The sequence below is a fragment of the Terrapene carolina genome, unplaced genomic scaffold (assembly GCF_002925995.2).
Source record: "Terrapene carolina triunguis isolate 2854851 unplaced genomic scaffold, T_m_triunguis-2.0 Scaffold189, whole genome shotgun sequence".
Lineage (NCBI taxonomy): Eukaryota > Metazoa > Chordata > Testudines > Emydidae > Terrapene > Terrapene triunguis.
Window position 1 is genome coordinate 8,148,546 of NW_020664540.1, and position 21,528 is coordinate 8,170,073.

At 37.8% G+C, this 21,528-nt stretch overlaps 1 protein-coding gene across 6 annotated transcripts in view; it reads right to left on the reverse strand.

Moving 5' to 3' along the window:
* Nucleotides 1-2,329: 2,329 nt before the first annotated feature.
* SLC38A6 (solute carrier family 38 member 6) overlaps nucleotides 2,330-21,528 on the reverse strand; it is a 60,881-nt gene continuing 41,682 nt past the window's right edge. The window contains exons 7-15 of one of the 6 annotated variants that reach the window (XM_024219854.3): nucleotides 21,257-21,339; nucleotides 20,728-20,786; nucleotides 16,884-16,937; nucleotides 15,908-15,987; nucleotides 14,802-14,902; nucleotides 9,663-9,787; nucleotides 8,621-8,765; nucleotides 8,380-8,474; nucleotides 2,330-7,025 (exon numbers count right to left, since the gene is read on the reverse strand). In XM_024219854.3, the coding sequence (XP_024075622.1) occupies nucleotides 6,945-7,025; nucleotides 8,380-8,474; nucleotides 8,621-8,765; nucleotides 9,663-9,787; nucleotides 14,802-14,902; nucleotides 15,908-15,987; nucleotides 16,884-16,937; nucleotides 20,728-20,786; nucleotides 21,257-21,339 (823 nt within the window). In that variant the 3' untranslated portion in view covers nucleotides 2,330-6,944. Of the gene's footprint in view, nucleotides 7,026-8,379; nucleotides 8,475-8,620; nucleotides 8,766-9,662; nucleotides 9,788-13,475; nucleotides 13,502-14,801; nucleotides 14,903-15,907; nucleotides 15,988-16,883; nucleotides 16,938-17,198; nucleotides 17,265-20,727; nucleotides 20,787-21,256; nucleotides 21,340-21,528 lie in introns of those variants that run through there. The other 5 variants (XR_002909223.3, XM_024219855.3, XM_024219856.3 and 2 more) reach the window with 5 other exon arrangements.

Genomic DNA, 21,528 nt, shown 5'->3' on the forward strand with positions numbered 1-21,528 from the left:
AACTAAACCTCACTCCCCCTTCCTCTTGTTTGTTATTGGGATGGCAGGAAGGGGTGAGCAGGGTTATTTGAAATGAAACAGTTCTGGTTTAGTTTAGCTAGGTACAGATATGGCTCCCATCATTGTAGTATCTGAGCACCTTTTTATATAAAGTATACTACCCACATGCAGCATTCTTACTTTATACTTATGACACAGCTTGAAACAGTAACTACATTGATTTAAGTATACTGGCACAAACCTTTCATTTAGAATCACTGTGTGATGCTGGTAGATCAGGTGCCAACTCATGCCAAGGCCCCTAAGCTTCACTGAACACTGACAAATGCATAGCTGGAAACTAGTCTGGCTCACCTGCGTGTTAGCACTGTTAAAAGAGATGTTCAGTTTATAAACATGTGTTTTGTGTTTGCAATTTATGAAATGCTTGTGAGTTGCTGCATGCATTAATCCCACTTATAATATCTGTATACCATGTTAAAAGGTGATATTTAAGTGTTTGCTTTATAACTATAAAAGTGTTTGCTATGAAACTGTAAACATCCCTAGTCAGGAGAGAAGCATTACCAAGTGTGAAATACTAGTTTAACACAAGCTGTCATCTCCTGCCCAACAAAAGAAGAACTATGGACATCGGACACATCGTTGTGGAACATCAGTGACCAAAATACTTTGTTGATTGCCTCCCACACAACCATGAAGAGGGGATGTGCACAAACCCTCGTCCCATTAAAGTTTGAACTCTGGGGGAAAGTAATAAAGATTCCCTGACCAGACGGAACTATATCACTATGTTGTTGGGAATTTGGAGAGGACAATATTTCTAAGCATAAGCCAGGGTTCCCCCTGCAAGCTGCTTAGCTTGAGTTAGCTCTAATGGATATATAGAGCTTGCATGTTACAGCAGCTAAGTACAACTCATTTGTGTGCATATATTTACTTGCTTTAACCTTGTAAATGATTCATTTCCTTTTCTTAGTTAATAAATCTTTAGTTAGTTTATTACGGGATTGGCTACAAGCGTGGTCTCTGGTGTGATCTGAGGTGCAACTGACCTGGGGTGAGTGACTGATCCTTTGGGACTAGGAGTAACCTGACTATTGTTGTGATTTTTGGTGTAAGAGACCATCTGTCACAAAGGCAGGCTTGCCTGGGTGGCAAGATAGACCAGAGTGCCTAAGGGGACGGTCTGTTATAGTGCTTGAGGAGTTCACACTCGATAGCTGGGGAAATCTAATTATAGAACACACAACCAATTTGGGGTTTGTGTCCTGGTTTGTAACAGTCTGCCCTAAGGTCAGCACCCATGTTTATGAGCCACTCTAGATAGTTTAGTACACTGAAACCCTTTTCAACAGTGTTTACACCAGTTTAGTTTAATCTGATATTTTACTGAATTAAACTGAATAACTCAGTTACGCTGGTGAAAAAAATCCAAGATCTTTTTCTCTTTTTATATATCGCAGATTCTAGGGCTATTAACAGCATTCCTTAATAGTCAATAAAATAAATTAAATGCAATTATTTCCACAATCATACATTGTTGCATAGTTTATTTGCACATACACAGAAATTCATACCTCTGAGAAGGAAAAAAAATATCTGAATTCACGTTTGGCAAAACTGTCTTCATAACAAGGGCCCTGATTCTGAGCCAGTTTTATACTGAGTGTTAGTGTCTACAGTAAAATAGGTGCTTCACAGTGTTTTAAAAAATGAACTTTGGGAACAAATGTATACACTATTTTTACCCACATAAAATGACATTTTCACAGAGCACGAGAAATGTATGAATAGGATTGTAAGCTCGTTTTCTCTCTCATGAAAACATTGTAAACATCAGATGTTTAAGCATGTATCTCAAAGTGGGTATTATCAGAACAGTGACAAAAACGAAAGCGATAGCATTGCACCAGTACATAATTATTTTGTTATAATTAGTAGGATGTAATTTCTACTGTTCTTGAGTGTGAAATACGATGCATTCAAATTGATCAGACATTTATTAAATTACTTCAGAATTCTGGCCAGGCATGACTCCAAGTGCTGCATGGAAAGAATCCTCCAAAAAATGGGACAATTCCCACCACATTTCTTATCAGAAATAAACACTATACATTTCATCCCATATCCTCTGCACAATGCATCTTTAAATAGTTGGGCTGTTAAACTAAAAACATTTTCTGCTCAGTGACAATCCAACTGAAAATAATGGGAATGTTATACAAAAATATACATCAGAACATGACTATTCAGTTCATCTAAGGCCATGTCTACACTTACTACACTTACACTTGACGCTGCTGCAATTGATGCAGCAGGGGTTGATTTAGTGGGTCTTTCACTAGACTCGCTAGATCGACCACATAGCACTCTCCAGTCGACTCTGGTACTCCACCGGAACAAGAAGATTAAGGTACTACCGTCGACGCAGCACAGTGTAGAAACCACAATAAGTCGATCTAAGCTACATCGACTCTAGCTACATTATTCACGTAGCTAGAGTAGCGTAACTTAGGTCGACTTACCACAGTAATGTAAACAAGGCCTTAGACCTACCATGTAGTGAAACAAAAGGCACAAGAGACTCAACTGTGTTAAACGTACAGGGATATATACAGCAGAGAATCTTAATTAGATTACATTTCTAGTGCTGTGACAATGAAGCACTATGTAAATATTAAGAGGCAAACTGCTTACCAGATAGCACCGACTAAAATATAGAAAAATGTCAGCATTTCGCAAAAACTAAAAACATGTTACAATGAGTACAAGCAAGCTCCTTTTTTCATAACTTCATTTTCCTTAACTCTGTTTCCAACATTTACAGTAACGAGAGACTAGAACAGAAATACCGTATTCACCTAGCTAAACACAGATAGCTCTGTAATTTGATCATTCAAAACGTGCGGGCAAGGGCAATGGGAGAGAGAATGCTTTATTTAGCCTAAAAATGTTCCCAAATCATTTCATCTCTCTCCCAATTCATCTGCATCTCTCTTACAATGATCAGCATTTTCATTTAGGATACACACACTCTCACCCAACTACAGAAAAAAATACATAGATTATGAGCGCGGGGATGGGGGGGGGGAAAATCACTCGTTCAAACCCTCTGGGGTTGCACTGGTGTAACATCATCATGCAAACACCTAACAGACATTGAATTAGCTAGCACTAAATGGGGCTCGCTCGGCTAAGTGAAGCTAGTTGAAAGAGCTACTTTATTTTAAAAAATGTTCAAAGAAATATTTCCCCTAGTTTTTGAAAAGTGCATTTTTCTTCCTTGGGTTTTTGAATTTTCAACACAAACTTGAAAAATAGCAATGAAAAACAGAAACGATCATACAAAAAAAATCTGCTTAAAAATTTGTTTTCATAAAAAAAATTCAATGAAAAGTTTTCATCCAGCTCTCTTGTAAGTCGCATTGGTGCAAGCCCTATTTTGCACTGATGCAATGCAGCTACACTGCGAATTTGTACTGGTATCACTATGTTACTGTAGCTACATTAGTGCTGACTCAGTAAACACATGGTCCACTTTTCCCTCTATTTCCATTTAACTTATTTATAAAGCAGTAAATAAGTTTTAAAGATAATGATGACACGAGGACAAAAAAATGGTATAAAATATCGATATAATTAATGAGGGGAGAGAAATGGTAGCTTTTATCCAGCGACTCTCCCACAATATAGGCAAGCATATGAGCAAGGACAATAGAAGTGTAGGTATTCTGAAAACTCAGGTTATTTCTCCAGATTTTAGGTTCTGTTAAACTTAATTTCCTATAGATATATTTCTTTTAAAAAGAAACATTTGTAACTCTTCTCCTTGCGAAGATAACCCTGATACTATAAAATCAATGCACTGCTGTCTTGTCTGCACTACTCTGCACCTAGACTGAAATAATACAGCTCCAACAGAGGTGTGAATTGCTTCCATTCCCCTTAATGGAGTATTAACTTCACAAACTAGTATTAGCCATTTAAAAGCTTAGCTATTTGGCAATACCCAGCGATGTTAAAAGTGTCTTGTTTACCTATATTACAGTGTAAAGTTTGTATTTTAAATGGGAAACCATTACAAATATAGCATTGGTATGTTCATATGCTTTCAGATATTTCCTTAGCTGCATTCTTCAAAATTATGCACACAAACCCGATTGTAAATCCAGTCCTTTCAGAAGAGCAGGGTATTAGCTTTAATGCTGGGCACAACTTTCATTTTTTTTCTAGTGAGGTATAAGAAAACTGCAGATCTTGCCAGGTTTTTATAAGCTTTCCAGTTCACCCAATTAAGTTTTTAATATTAACTTACTATGCAGTTTAAAATACTTTTTTAGATTACCATAATTATGTCTTGCAGATATTACCAGATATTAAGATATGAGAGCAGGGCAAAGTAATATGTGAAATAAAGAATTCCCACAGAAATTCCCCTGATTTTGATTAATATTCTTGTAGATTATTAGTGTCCTTGCAAAAAAGCTACAAGTAAACATTGAGACTGATTCAACGCTCATTCAAATGAATAGAAAGATGCTCATTGACTTCAAATAGTCTTTGGATCAGGCCACATATGAGAAAAAGTAGTTGATTCACAACTGTCCCCACTGTCACATTTACCCAAGATGGCTCAGTACCAGCTATCCAAGATTTAAGTTTAGGTTACCCAAGATTTAGGTTTTTACACTACTCATTGAAATATCTGAGCAGCTGAACATTTAGTAGAAGGGGGAAATTAAGACATACCATGGGAAGAAAAGATAGTGATATTTGTTTATCAGGAGTAAAATGTGGGAATAATTGCAAGAGGGATCAAAGGCAGGATAGAGAGCCTCCTTCATGTTTGTTTGTTCTAGGCTTCCACAGTAATCCACACTGCCAATCCCTTGATCAAAGAGGCAGGAAACTTCTTATGTTCAGAGGTACCCAAACTTTCCCCAACAGTTTTGTTCAGCTCAAGGCTACACTGTAAACTGTCATGAGGTATATTATGTTCCTTCACGAAGACAAGAGAAATATTCTACAGAAACTCCTAAGGTCAGATCCTGGGCCCTAATCAGGTCACTTTGCTCCATCAAAGCAGCACATTGGTCTGTCTCTATAGTAGACTCAAAGGGTAGCTGAGAATTCTCTTTGGCATGGAGGAATCCTGGGTTCGCAGAATGGTCTGTACCCATTCTTGTGGTTGGAAGTTGAAGCAGTCCTGTTTAGCCCTCTGTTGGCCCAGGACTAGAGCTGGTGATCAGAGCTATCTTTGCATCTGACTTCCCTCAACTGCACAACTGAAAATTGTGTCAGCTGAGTTTACTTTAAATTAAAGTTGCAAAATTCAGCTGAATTGCATAAATGTTACTTTAGAGTGTTTCACTTCTGTATCTTATTCTACATTTCAGATGTAAAAGTAAGTAGTAAATCAGATTAAAAGAAATATCACATCTGGAAATAATGAAGTTTCCAAGCCTCTAAATCTTGCTGCTCCAGTCTGAGGTCTAATTACTTAACTTTATGTAGGTCTCATTTCTGTGGAGTCTTAACTTCCTTAGAAGATAAAAATCTATAGATTAGAGCGTTTTCGTTTTAAAGGATATTCTCTACAACGAAGACATTTTTAAAAATTGACCATCATTCCTATCACTGTTTCAGCTCCTCTGGTGTGAGCAATGTTGGCTCTGGGCTGCCAATACCATTTTCAGCATTGTGTGGATTAGACCTCAGAGGAAGTCCAACTGGTGCTGAAAATGGCATTCAGATTTCATTTTAAGCATAAATAGTGCTTAAGGGGATACGCAAGAGTTTAGCAATGTGGGGTGAAACTCTGGTCCTATATGGCAAAAGTCCCATTAACTTCAATAGGATTTCACTCTTGGAGTCTGATTCTTCTCTAACTAACACCAGTGTAAAATTTAGACACACTCTAGTTCAACCATAAATTATTGGGCTAGAAGCCAGAATCACTGAATGAAGTTTTATGGCCTGTCTTATGCAAATCAGGCTACATGATCATAATGGTTCCTTCTTGCTGTAATACTTATGAGAGTATCTCCAGTGGAAGCTAACCGAGTTACACCTGTGAAAGTTAGGGGGCTTAAAAAAATAAATAAATCAGGCCTCTAAATGCTTTGAATACATTTGTAATGGAAATGCTGGAAGATCTTAAGTGCAAAATAAAAATTATTGCTAGCGCTTCCAAAATACACATCAAATATCCTAGAAGGGCACAGAGTTTATCTGACAGACTCATTCCAAGAAGGCCTAATACACTGAAGTATAAACTATACATAATTTAAAGTGCAATTTCAAATAGAGGAACATGCTGGTGGGAGGGGAAATCTTCCTATTGGGTAGGGTGACAGTGTGGAGACCAATCAGTTTCAAGATTTCAATACGAGGGTGGTAAAATTTTGCAAGCTATTTTAATGAAAGTGATGCAAATCCTTTTATAACTGCTGTTGTGAGACTTCCAGTATTATGAATGGCACAAGGTTTTTGTAAAATCTGCCCATCTCATGGGAAATCAGCTGAATCCAAGCCAGAACACAGGAAATAAGCCCCTTTCAGCTCTTGGTGCCAGCGCCGGTTCAGATGCAGATGCAAACCTCTGACTCTAAGATCTGAAAGCCTTAAACAAAATATTTTTGCATTGTAAGCACACTATATAATGTCCTCTCATAAAGTGACCTCTTCACCTGGGTAACGTTAAGTCATTTTAAGACTAATATATTTGTACAATGGAAGAGTTCAATTGTGCAAGAAGTAAACCAGTCAAAGAAACAGACATGAGAGTAAACAAACAAATGGTTACTTGTTTCATACACAGCTCCTGAAGGGTTTTTTCTTGAAGATGTCCAGCATTCAGTTGAGAATTTGCAATATGTTGCTGGAAGTCTTTGCTCGCATTGTCTTTCTCAAGTCCAGCTCAAGAAGCAATGGAAGGGATTTTATTGATTAATCCAATTGAAAATGATTAAGGCTAAACTTAAGAGACCAACAAGTATGCCAAAAATAAACAACGCACAAGCCTGTGAAGACAGAAGAACAAACAGTGAATGCTGAACAGCAGAATTCAATTTATACTTCTGAGAATTGCTATTAAGACCCTGACTATGAAAAAGAAATTCTACCTCTAATGCATTGACAGGCCTTAACAGCACATTTTTAAATCATCTGCTATGTTTAAAATAAACAAGTATTTAAACACAGCTGCTCTTTCCAATACAAATTAAATATATTCAGAAAGATATTCATCTATATGAACACTAAGCTAAGCCTGCTTTGGGAATGATTTCACAAAGAATTCCCTTTCAAAACTGGTTTAGTGTGTCCACACTATCCACCTGGGAACTGTGTAGATGAACTTTGCATATTTAATGAAATTCCTGGAAAGGAATTAATTCCATTTGACCCTATGCACACAGGGGCTCAAAGCAAGTTAAGAAACAGAATTTAAACTCTACTTAAAAGACAGTTCTAGTTAAACACATTCCGAACACTGCTAGAGCAGCCAGGGTGGACAGAGAGAGACCCTCTGGAAACCATGTTTAGAAACAGCGTTCTATTTTCAACAGCATTAAAATTGTTATAACAGTAAGCAGATTACCGATTTATAGACAGCTCTGCTGATGTTATGCTGAATCTACGCAAGCTACTCAGAAGGCCCAGATACTCAAGACTTTAAACTGTATGTGGGTGTCAATACTAGCCTTTCCACTAAGATTTCCCATAATTGCTAGTCCTAGTGCAACCCTATGGAGGAGAGGGTGAGGGGAGATAAAAATGGTGGAAACATCAGTGTAGATAGTCTGCTGGCATTTTAACCACTGTGTCCTAACTTTTCTCAGTTGATATGGTGGTTAAAATGACAGTAACCATGGTCACAGGCAGTAGCATGTTGTTTGCATTAGAACTCCCTCATTGACTACCACTGGTAGTGCTGTAGCTGTTGTATCAACCGTGGGAAACGTTAGGGGAAAAGGGGGCTTGTGCCAAGGAAGGTTTATTAGGGAACAGCATATAAACAGTGTTCCACACAAACATGGTTTGGCTGGACAACATGGACACGGCCAAACTATATCAGAGCCATGTTTAAAAACAGATGGATCTGATCTAAAGCTCCAGATCTGGACTTTGGGGAAATTTGGATTCAGATCAATATTACACTGCTTAGGCTCATGAAAGAAGTGGACTACATTAGTTTCAATAAGACCAGAGAACGGAAACAGAACTTAGCAGAAGACAAACTCCACTACTATTGCAGACTTCAGGCTACTAAAAATGGGTGCAGTGCAAAAGGCAAAGCATATTCTGTAGTGTAATAAAATGTATCTAACATTAGAATCCTTGCATACAATAAAAACACAATGAAAAATTGCATACCCCAAGCTTCTGTCGTGATATAAAGTCCTCCCTGCTAAGTTTAAGATAAAACAGTCCAGGATACACAAAGAGCAAACATGTAGATGTGGTAGAACCTTTACGAGATAGTAAGAAAAATTTTAGTTGTAGTAAGACTGGTACAGGGATATAAGCAGATATATTGTGTTATCTTTTTAGTATAGAACCCCATAATCCCCAAAAGAACAACAACAAAAACCCCAAACAAGAACAAAAAACTTACCAACTAATCCAAATACATTTCTTATGTCGGGCACATACAATGCAAGCAAAACAATGATTGCATTGAGTGCTAAAGTGACAAGGATATGGCAAATCCATGAAGTAGGAAGATGAGATAAAAAGATCATCATTACAGCCTTCCTTGCCTATATAATGAAAAGGGGGAAAAAATTCAAGCAGGCACAAAACTTTATTCTAAAAGCCTTATTGTTATTTCCATTTTGATAAAGTACACCTCAGGTTTTACTTGGAAAAGACCTTTTTAGAGGAAAACATTTATTGACGTAGTTCAACAAAAGCCAAAAAAAGGTGTTCACGTATAAATGTCATAGAAGATATGACACATACTTTACAGCCTTTAAAGAACAAAACATATTTAATTATTGCAAAATTGTGTGCACACACAAATCATTAATATACGTAACTAGCTCCTTATGAAGAGCATATGGATTGTAGTAGTTGGATATACTTTGATCTGAATATTTGCTAATGGTTACATTCATCCAGAGAGGCATACCATTATCCTGAAAACTAAATGAAATTTTGAACATAAATCCCTTACAAACTGACAGAATTGTCCCCTACATTTTAGAACCACATGATAAATACTGCTCTAAAACTTAAGTAAATGCTACACTATGTGAAGACAAAGCTACATTAAACTTTCGTTAAATCACTAGCAGCAGAGTATTATTTGCTGACTTCAATTTTCCTCTCCATACAGTCTTTGGAAAACAGAATTTAAGAAAAATCAAAACAAATAAACTTTAGAAATACCGGTACTTTATTCTCTAAATTAAAAACAATGCTGTGGGTTAGTTTAAATCTAAGCTCAGTCTCAAAAAGCATAAATTAGCTTAGTGGTTAGTTGTTATTTTGGAGTTTTCATGGAACATATGCAAGTATGAAGTCTTTGATCAATCACTTGACAAATTAGTAAAATACACAAAGCTAGATGTGACTAATATTGCAGTCTGCAAAGAATTAGTATTACCATACTATGGAATTGCTATGCCAGCATCAAAACTTTTAGGAGTACTTACAGGGAAATGGATGAGAGGCACTGTCAAAATCACAGCAAATAACATGCCTAGTTTTACAGTCATGATGACAATATCATGCGGCAGGTACCTGCTATAACCTTGCAGTAATTCTGAGTCCACTTTGTCTGAAAACCAAGAAATAGAATGTCATAAATCAAAGGGAATTCAGAAACAGAACAACTATATATCACCTACATATTAATTCTCAAAGTTTCCATTTGGAGCAACTACTAGGCTGTTTTGTGCCCATGGCAGAATGGAGGCTGTGTGTACAAATTTCTTCCTGCCCCTAATGAAGCCAACAATAAACATATAGATGTTTGATACACAATCTAGAGAAACTTCCATTGTCAGAGTCATGAAACCAAGCTATGTACAAGTGAGAAAACAAACATGGAGAAGAAAAGGCTACAAAAGAGGGATACTCGGGCTTTGCAGATGTAGACTATTAACTGGCCAATCCACAAGCAAGGCAACATTGTGCTAGTGTCAGGGATATGGGTGGTTGGACTCAGGCCTGCAAAATGCAGTATAGACACTGGAGCCCAATGTAGGATTACCAAGAGTATAGATGCTCCAGTGCTTCATTAACAAATCCAAGATCTGCTAACTCGAGTTTTACTAACCCTGCACTTACACTGCAGACACACCCTTAGTGGCTTAAAGAAAAGAGATGATGAGGAGACAGATGATAAATTATCCTGTAAAACAGCACAACTCAAGGCCCATTGTATAGATAACTGAACTTGATGAGCTGCAACCAAGGTATCTGTGGTAGCCTTCAAATAAGATATCCAAAATAGTGATGAGTGGGGCTTGAAGAGGGTCCACTTTGTTAGATTAAGACCAAAGGAAAAATATTCAGACCAAATAAGCCTTTATCAGAATCTTTTCTGGTTTATGCCAGAATAGTAATAATCCATGGGGAATACATGAGGATTTACCCTCTCAGGCTCCAAGCAGCAAGCTGAAGCCTGGTATAATTCATTTGAAAGATTTTATCCTGCTATGGCATATCCTATAGACTAGGCTTGCTAACTGACACCTCCAGTTTGAAGAATGAGGGTCTCAGTAGTTAGAAGTAATCAGAACAATTTTTGCTAGGTTTTTAGTCTTCCTGATCATTTGTCCGAACAGACGAAAAAAGGGTGGAATTCAATAAGCCAAGGCACTGTGCCATATAGCTGGTTCTTTGTATCTAGAACAGAAAACTAGGAGACACTTTTTTGCTCAGAAGTAAACTCTTTCTGCTGGACCAATTGACCTTACATGTTCAGCTTTCCATACACATGTGGTATAAAGTGATTTGGAAGGTAAAATTTCACCATTTGGGAAAGTAGCTGCAGCGCCTCTAATTTCAAAGAGGAATTCTTAGTTATTCCTCCTAATGTATATATGCTACTGTTGTCTAATAGTTACCTTCTTTCGGTATTTTTGCAGACTAGTTATTATGGGGAAGGGATGATTGGCTAAAGTCATACTTCTATTAATGACACTTGAGATTGAGATTTGTTTGTTTGACGTGTAAGTAATTGGATGTTGTGGCAAAAGGCTGGTGCTTGAGAGCTGCCAAGTTAAACCATGGGAAGTACAAGAATTTAATAGAAAACAGGGTTGAAGCAACATAAAAGACCAGGTGAGAAAACATTCAGTGAGAATTTTAATTCCCTCAGCAGTAATGAGGGTTCTTCTCTAATCTCCACCACCATTTTAAAACTATTTGGAGAGAGAGATTAGTTTTGCAAAAGTCACATCTGGGATGGCAACTATTATGTTCAAATCTCTTATAGCACAAGCACAACTCCTATTTTTGGTACAAAAAGTGGGAAATAATGATTACTTAGAAAACAAACCAATAACTGCAACTTTCACTTTTGCTTCCATGACTTTTGCCCTTTCATCCTGACAAGTTTCATGACTTTTCTTGGAACATGCCATGATTTAAAAAAAAAATAAACAAAGAAAAATCACACCCCTACAAATGATCCGCTACTCTAACTCCTAGCAGATTTATGCTATCGTGGGCTTCTGCTCCCAACAAAGCCTCTTGGTCACATTGACTTACAGATACACAGCAAAGAGTCAACATCCTTCCAAACTGGATGTAGAAGAAACATCTGTTCTCAAAGGAGAAGTTTTTTCGCTTTTCAGTTGGTTTTTACTTTTCTAGGAATGGCGTTTATGACAAGGGGATGGAGAGGTGGGGCAGGGGTGGGGGAGTTTCACTCATGCAATTTAATTAGCCTTCTTGGCTAAAGATAGTGGAAGACAGGACGAGTAGCTTGCAAGCAGGAAAGAACCCTGTATGTCTCCTCTGCAAAAAAAAAAAAAAAAAATCCTATTTAATTAATGTACATTATACCATCAGGCCTGAAAGGAAAAGAAAAAAAGAGACACAATCATTTCATTCAAAGTAAAGGTTAAGGGCTGTAGTCAAGGCAGAGCAAGGCTCCAATTAGGTCTACTGCATAAGGGACCAGGAACATGGTCTCCAAGACATGACTTCAGTGCTCTTTCTTCCTTTCCCCTTTTGCTGGGGGCTTATCTGGAAACATGTGGGAAGAGCCAGCATGTGGTGGAACTATCCCAAGTTGCATTGACCAGTCTGACAGGGTGTTAGGCAGCAAGGTGAATTAGGCTGCTCTTTAAGGTGCCACCGGACTCAAATGATAAAGACTAACAGATTTATTTGGGCATAAGCTTTCGTGGGTAAAAAACCTCACTACTTCAAGGAGTGAAAGTTACAGATGCAGGCATTATATAATGACACATGACATATTATATAATGCCTACATCTGTAACTTTCACTCCTTGAAGTAGTGAGGTTTTTTACCCACGAAAGCTTATGCCCAAATAAATCTGTTAGTCTTTAAGGTGCCACCAGACTCCCTGTTGTTTTTGTGGATACAGACTAGCACGGCTATCCCCTGAACTTTTTATCATTTGAGGGGAAGCCCACATAATTTATTTGCTCTGTCATTGTCAGATCCAGCTGGCTAGAAAGCAAGCAAGCCAGTAAAGGGAATAGAGAAAGGGGAACCAAGGGGGAAAAATACCTTAATTTGCAGGAAGACAGTAAAAGTCAGGTTAGAAAGTTGGCAGGAGCAGTCCTACACCAATAGCAAAGGCACTGAGGTAGGGACTGCTAGTCTCCACTATGTAATTGATAATAGGAATTTGTTGTGCCTACAACAGAAATACATTAATGTCTGAAGAGGCAGCATGCTTTTTTGCAAGAACTCAAAGCAATTTCCCCTGCAGATCAGTAATTATTTGGTAAGGGTCAACAGGACTGGCAGATTGTCCCGAGCCCACAGACATTCTAAACAGATAACACAAAATACCCAGAGAGACAAGGGTTCTCTTAAGAGCATTTCCCCCCCTACTGTTTTTCAGTCAAAGTAAATAAAACTCTCAGCCAGAGATTAACACATGTTAACTTCATGAGAGGAGTGAATTTTGAGAAGCAATTTGAAAGAAGAATCCTCATGCAGGTCAGTAATGCATTTCAGTGACCATGTTTGTATAATGCTACCATACTGCAGAGGGCAGTTGATCCAGATTGCTGGATGGAAACTTGAGAGAATACAACTTTGGCATGCATGATCTATGAACAAAATGTATAATCATGTGAAAATAAAGCTGGATACATGTAGAGCTGAACCACTTTATCTTGGAAAGATATTACACTGCGACATTATATGACAGGGTACTGCAAACACGGTCACACAGTTGACATATCACACTGATGCAGAGTAGCTTCTATCTATATTTTATAGGAAGACTGAACTGCTATATTAAATGGACACTCACCTACTTCTGACAATGTTATGATAGACCTTTAAAAAAAGAAAGCCATTGTGTAGTTAAGAGTTCTGAAATCTGTTTAAGTATTTGGGAGAAGCAAGCCTACCAGAAAGACTATTAAGTCACCTATATTTAAGCCCCAGCTACAAAAATATGGCACTTGAAAGTGTCAAAAACTGCATCGTCAATTGCATAGTTACTACACTGCTGCTGCAGCATACTGCCATGCAAAATCTACAGAAAAGCAGAACTGAGGGAGTCTGCTGAACAGGTAGGATGATTTTTATATGTACAAGTTTATAATTGGAAATCCTCATTTTCTGTTTAAGTACAAAAATTCACCAACAAAACATAACTACCACCCTCCCCATCCCCACCCTTAAAATGGCAAGGGTCCTTTAAAGAGACCTTCAACAGTATGCACACCTTGGTCCCCACGTCCACAGTAATTCATACCCTATGTATCATTGTGTGTTTGTGCTTACTCTGGTTTGCCCTTCTGTTGCAGATAGCAGCAGTGTCTTTAAGACGTCACTTTGTGTGGAGGAATGTATGATACAAATAATTAGTGAGGCTGTTTAGTAAAGGTTTCTTGTAGGGTTTGTTTAAACTTTTGTTTTTGTTTCATTAATCTCACAGATTTCTATTCAAATAAATCCATACAAGAAACCTACAGCTTATCATGGGCTCTGTGACGTGTCCATACTGCTCTTGGCGGTGCTTTGGAGGGGTGCAAAGGTGACCGTAACCTACCTTTACACCTCCGCGCTCCTAGGGTCAGCGTGCTACCGATCCAGTCCTTGGTGTAAGGCAGAGCAGGCTCAATGCTGCATGTTGTGCTACAGGTGCACTGGGTTGACCAAATGGTAATTAGCATGTCAAGCTTCTTGAATGTAGGCATGATCTTAGAAGATATTTCACTAATCCCAATTAAGTAAGTGAACTGTTTACTTGTATAGTGTTTAAGGCCCCAATCCGGCAAAGAATTACATACATGCTTAACTTACACACTGAGTAACCATACTGAAGTTAATTTTTACAAAGCTAGACACAGCTGTAAGCCTTTGCAGGACTGGTGCTTAAGGGGCTTAACTATTTCATATGTGCAACTCAGGCCTTATTTTAAATACCCCAAATATTTTATTCCCCTCTATGCATTCTATAGTAGGCTTTATATATGTGCAAACAGAATGAATTATTTAGCACACAAATCAAATGAAAAAATCCTTGGGAGCAGGCAGAATCAGTACATGCACTATGCAATACATGATAAGCCAGAACATTCTTCACTATTATCCCTGACCTTTAAAGAACTGTTAAGAACATACTTACCATAAAAAGTAAGGTACCCAAACAAGGCAGACACAAAATAGAGTAGGAAACTCAGACCAATTCCTGTGTTGGTTACATTCTGCATTCTGCTTTTCGATGGACTAAAATGCAAAATAGCCCCCCCCCCCCAAATAATTATTATGGTTTGAGGTGTTGAACACATAGCAGTTTACCTTTAGAATGATCTTGAAATTTACAGGGATGAACCCCTGTGGTTTAACATTACCCAATACTTTGCTGGTCCCTGTATTTGCAGATTTCAAATCACTTTACACAAGACAAGTATCATTATCCCTATTTTACAGACATGGAAACTGAGGCACACAGAGGTGAACTCCCCCCCCTCCCCCCACAGTTCTGACTTGCCCGAGATGACACATCAAGTCAATGGCAGAGCCAGGAATAGAACCCAGTCCAGTATCCTATCAACTGAGCCACACAGGGTGACTATCATATCAGTGCAGATTTGGCCAAATGCAGGCTCTCTGGCTGCTATAAAAATCAGCTAGTAAAGGTCTGTGGATTTTGTTTTTTTTTTTCCAGTAGACAATCAAAACGTATTTGCTAATTTCTCTGCTACAAATATAATCAGAGGCTATGTCTACACTACAAGCTAGGCATGTGATTCCCCTGCTTGCGTACACCTATTTGCAGTAGCTTGATGGAGAGCTAGCGCGAGTATAAATAGTAGTTTAGCTGCGGAAACATGGACAGCAGAGGCAGGGGTGAGCTGGACTGAATACAAACCTGCCTGAAAACAGTGGGTACATATTTGGCATGGTATAGCTCAGCTGTGCCTCTGGTGACAGTTCCCATGCCATCATGGCTACATTACAATTCATACTCGATAGCTCTTATTAAGCAAACACGATTATGTGCATATGAGCAGGGGAATCACACCCCTAGATTGTAATGTAGACATAGCCTAAGAAGCAAATGCCAGTGCTGCCTCAGATGAAAATTTTGCCTACCTAATATATAAAGGATAAACCCTTGTCATTGTTCAACAGCACTAAGTTAAATACGGAACAGATTTTCTACAACTTTGATTGAATAAGAAAAACACTATCGTTATATTTTAACATTACTTGCTTTCCATATGTTACCTTTGGAGCTCACAGTAAATGGGCAATACTGAGGTATGGCAGAGAAACGAGAAGGCCATGGTTGGGATGGCATAAGCGCTCTAAAAGGGGGGGGGGGGGGGAGAAAACAAAGAAAACATAATTTCTCACTATAAACAGCTGTAAATTAATTTGAGTATACCTAAGATTCTACTTCATGGCCTCAATCCAATGCCTGAAATCAATGGGAGTGTTTTTGGACTAATGCTTCTGGATAATCTCCATACTACAGAATGGGGGTTTCCCAATTTTTTCATGAAACTGGGCCATTTCAGCTAAGAACTCCAGTATATCAACCAATGGTCATATTTAAGGTTAATCTTCCACTGACCGTGGAGGGTATGGGCTGCAAGACTCTTTTTGGATATATAAGGCCCAAAAGTGCCAAATCCTACTCACCTTACTCATGTAGGTACTTCCACTTTAGTTCCTGAGCCTACTCCCATAAGTAAGAGGAGCAGGATTTGCCACATAGGGTCAGTAAAAATACTACAATTGGTCATTTATATAGTATGAAACTTTCTAAATTATAAGTACAGCTGTCTAGAACATGCAACATTATTGTGTCAAATTATTGACTCCTTTAACCTGCCCTGAACTTTTAGTTAAAAAATTCAGTATTCATGTCTCTTAAAAATTGGTTACAGCATTCAGAAACCTGAAAGACCTAAAAAAAATGCTTTTGCAAATGAAGTCTGAAGGCTGTTCTATACTCAAAGTTTTATCAGTAAAACTGCCAGGGGGGTGATTTTTCTTCTGCACAACTAACAGCTAGAAACTTTTTTAAATGAAAGCTGAGACACTGGAGAACAACTGAGGGGCATATTTGGGTACCCCCAACCTACAGCTATTCCTTTAGAAAACATTGGTTTATGCCCTAAGCCAGGAGAGTTCACATCCATTAAAAAACCAAAACCTCTGCACACCCCACCTGTTAATAAGATACACAGCACATTACCTCCTTAGAAAAATGAAAGAGCTTTGCTTTACAATCCTCAGTAGAATTTGAAATCTGTGCAAGATACATACACAAAATAAGGGAAATGACATTAAATGACTGACTACAAACCACAGACATTAGATCACATTGCTTCAAGCTAATAAAATCATGCTAATTAAAGAATACCAATATTATATGAATGAAAAGGAACTAAGGATTTATCAACTATTTTTTAAATTATAAAATATTACTAACCCGAGGGTTTTGATGTAGAGAAAGAATTACTTATATTACTAAAAAGTTAGAAAAGCTTCAAAATAGCATGTATGTTACCTGTAAGATCTCTATAGGGCTGTTTAATGTCAGTGGACAAGGGATGGACCATTTTTTTATTACAACCTGTAAAGACAGAGTTTATTTAATATTCTCAAGACTGCCTAAAAGCTGGGGTATTATATAAATAACTAGAACATGAGGATATTGATAAACACAGTAATACAGGGCACTGCGTCAATTGTAAACAACCTGCTTGTCTATTGGAGAGCTGGGCAAGGAAGATAAACAGGATTTGATAGAAAATGCTGCCAACATCATTCCCAGCCAGTTAACTAGATATTAAAGGCTGCCTTAAAGGAGGCATGGCTGGAGTATAGGTCTAACATTGCAATGGCAGAAATGTGGTTGCAATTAGAAGCCAAAAGTGGGAAAAGAAAACCCCCAAAACCAAAACCCTAACATTTCCCAGAAAGCTATAGGGAGTTTTACCTACACTGATGGTTTTGACAGTTCCATGTGGTGAGAATGAAAATTAGAAGGAAATTAAGGAAAAAAATATGACACTTTCCCTCTCATGAGTTGATTTATAATTATAGTTGCACTCTTCCTGTCACTGTATTTATGGCTCTGTCCACATTTCCCATTCTAGTTATCTATATTTAGAGGTTAGAAATTCTTTGTATCACTTGCTCGAGGCTTTAAACATGAAATAATAAGGGGTCAGATTCATAACAGGGATAAAATGGAAGAGATCTGTCCTTTTATCTCTGAAAATCTACCAACTATCTGTACAAACATGTTAGAGAGACAAGATTGATGAAGTAATATCTTTTATTGGACCAACTTCTGTTGCTGAGAGAGAGAAGCTTTCGAACTTACACGAACTCTTCTTGAGGTACATGTGCAAACCTGTGGCATTCTCAAGAAAGCAATGACTAGAAGCACCCCACTCTCATGCAGTATCCCCAGCAAAAGTGTGGCCAGAGGGAATAGTGGGTATATGGCATGCTATTCATGTAACCTTGCAACACAGGCACAAGAAAACCCTCTGCAGCAATAACACAGGTCTTAAATTATGCAGCTTAGAAGCTTTTAAAATACTTTTCATCAGCTGAACTCAAAGCACTTTGCAAATGCAGGTAAGTTCCATTATTTCCACTGCAAATGAGGGCACTGAAGTACAGAGAGGTGATGAGACTTGCTTGAGATCACACAGCAGGACAGAGATCTAGGAAAAGAACCCAGTTTAATGCCCTATACACTAGACCAATGGTGCCCAAACTTTTCCTGTTGTGCCCCCGCCTTACCAGTAATTGAATCTGTCCGTGCTCTCCGCCATGACAGCAGTTGGCTCAGCAGAAGAGCGGAGACTGAAGGTGGGGATGGGGGCGGAGGTGGGGCTGAAGGCAGAGATGGGGCCAGAACGGGGTGCCGTTCCCTCCTTGTCCCCCTCCCCACTGTGGGGGCTGGCCTGGGCCCCGCCGCGCGCCCCCGTGAATGTTCCTCCACGGCCCTCTGGGGGGGAGTGCCGCACAGTTTGGGAACCACTGCACTAGACCATGCTGCTTAAATAAGATATGAGCAATATATGGTGCCTATCCCTGCAGCAGGGAATATTAAATTTGTGCTCACAAGCAAAAGCCAAAGGAGACAGTATGTACATGAAGCCGATTGTACAGAATTATTGTATATGTAAAATAAGGGTATTACTTCCAATGACTGGTGCAGATTTCTTCTGCAACAAATTGAAGTACATTGGTCATGACAGAAATTAATACTGTGCAAACTACATGTATTTCAATAGTACATATCACCTGTTTCAAAGTAGTTAACTATGAAAACTAAATTGCATTTCATACAGGTTCCAGATTTTCAGAGTCGCAGTTTAAAAAAAATAAAATAAAATAAAAAAAAAAAAACCTTAAATTTTTGCCTAACAGTATTATTTTTCTTTAAACATACATAATGGCATATGGCCTCACTTACATTTCTTTGTAGTTCCTAATTTGTCATGTACAAACTAATGCAGAAACGTGCAATTTGTATAGCTTCATAAGAAATGTAGTACCCTCCGCATCTCTGAAATACATAGTGTTTCCTAGCCCCACACACAAGGTCTGGGCCTGGAACCAAAATGCTTTCTACCTCTGCAGTATCCATGTTTGAATCTTGCTTATAGTTTATGTTAATCTCTTATGGTTCTATGCATACATTTCTTTTTTAAACCAAATTTTTTTTTCTGATTTTTTCATTCATCGTAATGACTTATTTCTGAAAACTGCACCCATTTCCTTTTAAATGTAAAAGGACTACAGAGTGCATTTGAAAACTCATTGCACGTACCTCAGCCCAAGACCTAACCAATAATTCTTGAGGGTGGTAGCTTTTTTAAAATGTATTTTAGAGGGGAGGTCAAACACTGAGCTAATAATGGAAACTCATTTTCAGCCTTGTTAACTATGGAGAGGCTATTGTTGCTCCATAATACGAAGCTGCAGAAGATTACCTCCCAACCTCCCCATAAGAGCATTTCAGTTCTTGACAGATCCCCTAAGGAGCTGTTTTGGACAGCTTTGAAGTTTGGTTTTATCATACGGTTCAGTTCCTAATGGGTTGCCTTGCTCTCCTGGATGGCACGTTCTTTGGACTCATTTTCCACAATGTTTATCCTTTTTTACAATAAGTCTGCCGTGCAAGTCAATGCAAGCCAGAGTAAAGCAGGGGGCATTTTGCCATACTTCTAAATAGGACTCTTTACATACCTTCTTGATCCTACTAAATATTACATTTGTGCATTAGCAACTGTATATTCTCTCCAGTAAAAAGCAATGCAATTCTAAGGCACAATTCTCTTCCTAGGGCTGCATAACAGATCTCAGCTCCAATATTTGGTTCTGTTTCCTTTACAGAGCCCACAATAGGGGAATATCAGGTCAAAAATCCCCCAAATGGCTCGGAGGAAAGAAGTTTTCCTTTCAGTTGCAAAGAAGGTGTTTGATGTATTAATATAAATTGCCTAAGTTCTACTTCTCTTGGATTCTTTTTGAGCAGTTTCACTTTGAACTGTCTCACTTCATTCTACATGTAAATTTAATTTACTTGTAATATGACATTTTCTTCCTGTGCTAGTTACAGTAATAGTTAGAAGCTAAGAAAACAGAATTCCATTCCACAAGTAGGAAAATGAAGTGTACATGCCAGTTTTCACTGCCGTGTCAGCAAAACAAAAATATTGTTACATTTACCAGACCAAAATATAATTATTTTAAATCTTTTCACATGCTTTAAAGTTCATACATATTTTCATCTCTTCAGAAAAACAAACTTATCCTGTCCAAAAAAGTGTATGCCGGGACACAGAGAAAACTCTTAATTTTACAGAGAACTTTAAAAAAAGAAAAAAAAAAAAGGGAAGACAAAAAAAAACAAATAAACAAAAAAAAAAAGAATACCGAGAAAAAAAAAAAACACTTAATTTTAAAGAGAAATTTAAAAAAAAAAAAAAAAAAAAGGGAAGACTTATAAAAGCATTTAAACAATAACAAAAATGTTAGCTAGATAAGCTGTGCACTGATTTTTAACTTACCACAAGAGCAAAGTACACCATAAAGAAAAATGATAAACTACTTGTATAGCCAAGAAAGCCTGTAAAATAACAGTAAAAATAAAAGGCAATTTATAAGAAAATTGATCCTAATGTACAGCTAAAGCTTTACATTTTAGGCATGTTTTCTATTACAGTGCTTGGTATCTGGGGCTTAAGACTCAGAATAACAACATTCCAACTGCCTGTCACAGATCATTTATGTAGTTTTGTAGGGCAGAATTAGAACTGGCTTACCACTAATGGCATGCTGTAAGTAAATGCAGCTCTTTAATGTTCTGCTGTAAAGATTTTATTTTAGTATGGCAGACAAAATACTATTGCAACCCAAGTAATAGGTTAACTAGGCAGGCCTGGAAGGCAGAACATGCTACAATAACTTAAATAGTCCCTACGATCACCAACCCCCTGCCAGCTAAAATAAATAAATAACCCATTAAGGTTTTTAAGTCCTCAGTTGTAATTGCTACTAAAATAGAATAATACTATCTTCTTTCCTTAAATTACTTACCAATTTTCGGAAGAAGTGCAAGAGGAAAAACAATGCAGACTGAAGTAATCAGTAACAGCACTCTGCCATCAAGATACCATGACCTATTGGAAAAGTTAATTATAAATTGCACAAAGTTCAAAGGCCCTAAAATATACATCTACTACTTTACTAAACACTTATCTTGGACAAATAATTCTTAGGAGAAAAATATGCTTTTTTAATTCAGCATCGCTAGATCATCATGCTCACTATAAGGATTTGTATTTTTAAGTTTATATATATATGGTTGT